General features: G+C 36.7%; 1 protein-coding gene across 1 annotated transcript in view; it reads left to right on the forward strand.

Moving 5' to 3' along the window:
- LOC110036084 (histidinol-phosphate aminotransferase, chloroplastic-like) overlaps positions 1-4,551 on the forward strand; it is a 33,383-nt gene extending 28,832 nt beyond the window's left edge. The window contains 2 exon segments of the mRNA XM_020740437.1: positions 2,788-2,815; positions 4,448-4,551. Coding sequence (XP_020596096.1) covers positions 2,788-2,815; positions 4,448-4,551 — 132 coding nt within the window.
- Positions 4,552-5,113: the final 562 nt, after the last annotated feature.

A 5,113-nucleotide genomic window follows, 5' to 3' on the forward strand; every position in this document is an offset into this window, starting at 1 on the left:
GTCAAAAAAACCTTCCTTTAAAGTGTAATATCATTAAAAAGCCTTCCTTTAAAGTGTAATATCATTAAAAATAGTATAAAAGAGTTACAAAAATCTCAACATATTTTACTTTGGTCAGTGGTATGCTTAGAGTTTCTCAGTTTTTGAATTTAAGAGATTTCTGAATTCAGGTTAATGTCGTGAGCATTCTTCCCTTCAAGGGTTATCCAAAGGCGGGGAAGTGCTCTGGTTGTCCTTTGTCCTAGGTTTTGACCATCTCGAATGGTTCGAGTAGTTTTCCAGCTGTAGCTCAACCCCGACAAGGCATTTATCTTACCGTACTTTTGTTTCTCTACTATCATTTCAGAATCCAGCCTCCACATCCCCCTCTTCCACTGTTGCCAGCCACCTTCTAGCTCCAACTGCTCCATGGCCAATCCTTTCAACAACTGCCCCCTCTGGTTCCTTTCCAGCAGGTTGTTGGTCTTCTCCAAAACCTTCTAGTCATCTGTCCAACTCCTCCCAGCATCCGCCGGCTTTCCCTCTCGACTTTTTCCCCATGGCCGCCAACGCTGTTGTTCCATCCTCACCCTATCATACTCGTCATAGAGGGTTGTTTCTGTTTTATGTTATTGTCTTTTCCTTAATTTTGCCAATCCTCGTTGTCGATTATTATATTTTTGTGCTATGATATTTCCTGTTGAAGAGTTGTCATTGTAATCTTGGGGCATCCCGTAATAATAGTTGCAATTTTGAGTTGTGGTTTGGGTTTTCCTCTGGTATCAGAGCCACTTAAGAAAGCTAGTTGCCCCTCATTTCATTCTCTCCTCAAGTCACAAGTGTTGTTTAATTGGGTCTTTGTTTTCCTTTTCTTAGCTGACACACAACCATTTTTTCACATCAAACCAATTTTGTTTATGTGGGCATTGTATGAATGGGAAGAAGAAAAATAATTTAACGTGATATGAGAATAGGTTCCATAGTTTCTAGAATCACAAGAAACTTATGTATGTGGATGGAGACCATGCTTCGGGATTGAGATTGAAGTTAAGGAGGAAGAGTATGGGCCCCATTCTAGTGGGACGAGAGCAACAGGATACAGTGGCTATCATCGTGGGTCTTACGGCTCAAATAATCAAGGCAATGTGTCAAAATTATGATCACAAAATTCACAAGCCTACCTTCATAGCATCTATTATCACTTGATAAGACTGCGGATAATGACACATATGGGATCTTTGTCTACACAAAGATTTCCAATCAATGATGCTTTTATCAAGTATAAGTTTCTTAGGGCATTTACAAACATACCACACAAGTCTTTATGTATTTACATGCCCAACACCTAAACATTCATATTTACATGCATATCACTCAAATCTTTCACATCACATCAAAAATATCACCACCACCATCTTCTTAAAATTGAAATACACATTTTTATGCATAGGTTTACGACAACAAAATGCTATGTGTGTAAATATGAAATTTAGGTGTGACACATATAAATACATGAGAATTGAATTGTGTGCTACGTATGTAAATTTCCCAAGTTAGTTTATCATTGCCCTATTTCTCTAGGATGTGGAGGTAGAGAATACCACCCTAGCTAATAAAGTTTATGAGATTTTGACACTATCTTGATCTTTTAGATTCTTGCTTTGAGAATCACCATGTCATTGAAAATGTTATGACTTAAGAGTGTGTCCTCGTTCACAAAAACAATATGTGATGGATAACTCAAGTGTCATTGTTGTTTGGACTAGTTGAAAGATTGATGGACGAGCTGCTTTAATTTTGTCTAACACCTAGGACTACAGATGATCGCCTTGCTAGTTAAATCGCGGGATCAGAAATCCCACCATCCATGTCATGGAATCAATCCCAAATGCGGGATGGTGAACCAGGATTGAATCCCATCCCGGTAGAAAGGTTCCACTAGATTTCCACAATCCTGCACACAAGACAAGCGAGGTTTTCCCGCTATTTCACTGTCCTTTATTTATTTATTTTTTAATTAGTATTAGGAGTATTTTTAGAGAATTCTATTATAGCTTATTATTTTCTTGTTTTGCATGACTGAGCTTTAAGCTTTGGTTTGTATAATTTTGATATTTTAATCTCTGATTTCTACCCTAAGAAATATTATATACTCTTCCTTTTGTGAGTGGTATGTCTGTAACTTGTTGAAGAACAAGTGACAAAACTTTCTCATCGCCTTGTTTTCTAGTCGAACACCGTCAAACAGCCCCTATTTCCTTTCGAACGCCATTGATCTCCCATTTTATCATTCCCTTGTTATTTTACAACCACCTACCCACTATATCTGTTTCCTAAACATCTTCTAAAAGCCCTAAAACAGAGTAAATCGCTTTAGGGATTCTACTGAATTAACTATATTATTGTATGGATCTAAATGTACAAATTTGAAGTTTTAGCGACAATGACTCGTCACAGATCTTCATCGTAAAAGGCTTTCGAGCAACAAAAAATTGGTAATAATGTTTACCGATAATTACATACCTAGCACTCGAAATATTGCTATTTACAAACCTAGCACCCAGGTGATTTCTTAAACTAGTATTAAACCAATGCAACTACATGTTTTGCGATTAAACTAATAGGAGTTCGACAAAAATGTTAAATATGGGTTGGGTTCTTTATCTTGAATATTGATATTATGTGATAATTTGAAAAATGTTGAAGGTGCCTGTTATTTAGAAGCAACCAAATCAACTAGCAACCAAATAAACTCCAAAACTCATTAATTTGCATATTTGTCCATATGTTAAACTTTCCATTTCACAGGAAGATCTTGCAAATATGGCAGTGATGATAGGATGCTCTGGTGATGGGGCTTTTGTGAGGGATCTTCCTCTCTCATTGTGGGGATGGTGTGGGTGCAATTAATTTAGATTTGGTGGAGGTTTGGTGAGTATCCTTTTTTGCCCATGAATTTAAGCTCCAAAATTGAGCTCAAGCTGTGGATTTGAGTGGCTAGGGATGGTTGGGTTGAACTAAAGAGGTCTTAAAGAAGCTTTGGAAGAAATTTGGTAAAGTCTCCCTAAGGAATTTTATGCTCTCCTCCTTTGGACATGGAGGGCTGGTTTAAATAGAGGGGGGAGGAGAGGCCACCAGGTGTCCTAAGTTGCTTATGTGGATGCCAACAAGGTGCAAAAATATAATTGGGATGAGACAGGTTGGGTGTGGTTGGATGTGTTTAATTTTGAGTTTTAGCCATGGTGTAGCACTTTGGGGTGGTTTTTCCTGCAGCCTAGGTGGTCGGCCGGTCAGGCTCAGGTCACCATCCAGTCCAGGGAGGTCAGGACTTGGGTTTGGTGAAGTCAATTTTGGTTGGCCATGTGTAAAGGCATTGAATTGAAATAGTATGGGGAAAGGGTTATTTTGGGTCAAATTGAGTTGGGTTTGGGCACAAAGGTTGGTCTTGGGCTGAAGAGGACCAGATGGGTCAGCTAAATGGGGGGGTAGGAGGTATGGTATCAACATAAATAGAGTTGGCAAAGGTTCCTTGTCTGACAAGCCAATTAGCAGGTAGGTTACCTTCTCTGTATGTTAAAAACCTTTTTAAAAAGGCTTAAATATGGCTTTTTTTTTTTTTTTGTCTTCTTTCCATTAATAGCTTGATGATGTGGCAAGGCTCTCATGGCTTTTCTATGGCTTGAGAGTGGCTTCATTGCTTGCATGTGGCTTGGCTAATTTTCATGAGAAGGGATTTTGGATTTATTTGGAATTTTTATGAATTTTGGCTTGATTCTTGATTTGGAATGCCTTCATTTTAAATTTAGGACTTAGAAGGTGATATTTGATTAAATGGATGATGAAGAGAAGGGTTATCATATGGGCTTTGGACCTGAGCCTTTGGAATTAGATGTGGTGGGCTTGGGCTTTTAAAATGGTAGGTGAGTTTGGGTAAAATTGAGTTTGGACTAAAATTTTGGCTAATTTAACATTGAGTTTGGTGTAGGAGAATTTCATGAAGGATTTGGCAAAATTTCAAATGATTTTGAGTTGAATTGATAGGCCAAATTGGTAGATTTGGGCATATAGTCAAAATTGGGCCTTTTTCATTTGAATGAAATTAGGTTTGATATTTTATCAAATTGGGCTTGAATTTTATTTAAATTACGATAGGGGATGCTGAATTTTGATTTGGAGTTGAAATTGGGCAAGATTGGGGTCAAACTTGGGCTAGCTTTGGGCTAAGCTCAAATTAATTGTTGTATTTGGTCACAAAAGCTTTTGATGAAATTTGACTAATTTGGTCAAATTGGGTCAAATTAAGGATAAAAATTTGAAATTGGAAATTTTTGGGATGATTTTGGAATTTTTGGGACCTTTTGGAATTTTTAGGTCATGATGGGCATTTTGGTAATTTTGGCAATTTTGGGAATTTTGTGATTTTGGTCAATTTAGGTACTGGAGAGGGGTTTGAGATGTTTTGGTCAATTTAGGTACTACAATAACAAAGAACTGAGAGGCTATGTTCGGATCTCCGTTGGAATGCCTAAGCACACAGATTCACTGATGAAATGCATCCAAATATGCATTTAAATATGAAAAGTTTAGAGGCTAAATCACTCAAATCTTTAATATCACTTCAAAAATATATTAAACTTCATATTTGGATGGATGACACTCAAATCCTTGATATTACATAAAAAATATCACTATTTAAAAATTTAAATAGTGAAATACATATTGTCATGCATTGTTTTATGACACAAAAGTATTATAAATATAAAAATCAAATTTTAGGTTCTAGATTTGTAAAAAAAAAGAAGTGTGTGGCATGTAAGTTCCCCAATTGTTTGATACTATTTACATTGCTCGATGTACAATCCATATACAATTAAATCAATCTATGAGGGCTAAACAGTTATGAAACAACTATATATATAATTAATATTTCAAATTTAAATCATAAGGTTTGAATTTTTTAATATATAAGCCCAAATATCAATTTCTCATGCATTTTTTGGCCCCATGATGAGAGCTTGCACTATGTGCCTAAAATTTCAGAGCTCCCGCGCCACGATGGGATCGAACACTTGGGGCAGCTGGAGGCTCGTATAATAGACTCTGGTCATTACTTGAACTATATATATATATATAT

This window comes from Phalaenopsis equestris, unplaced genomic scaffold (assembly GCF_001263595.1).
Source record: "Phalaenopsis equestris unplaced genomic scaffold, ASM126359v1 Scaffold202321, whole genome shotgun sequence".
NCBI classification, from domain to species: Eukaryota; Viridiplantae; Streptophyta; class Magnoliopsida; order Asparagales; family Orchidaceae; genus Phalaenopsis; species Phalaenopsis equestris.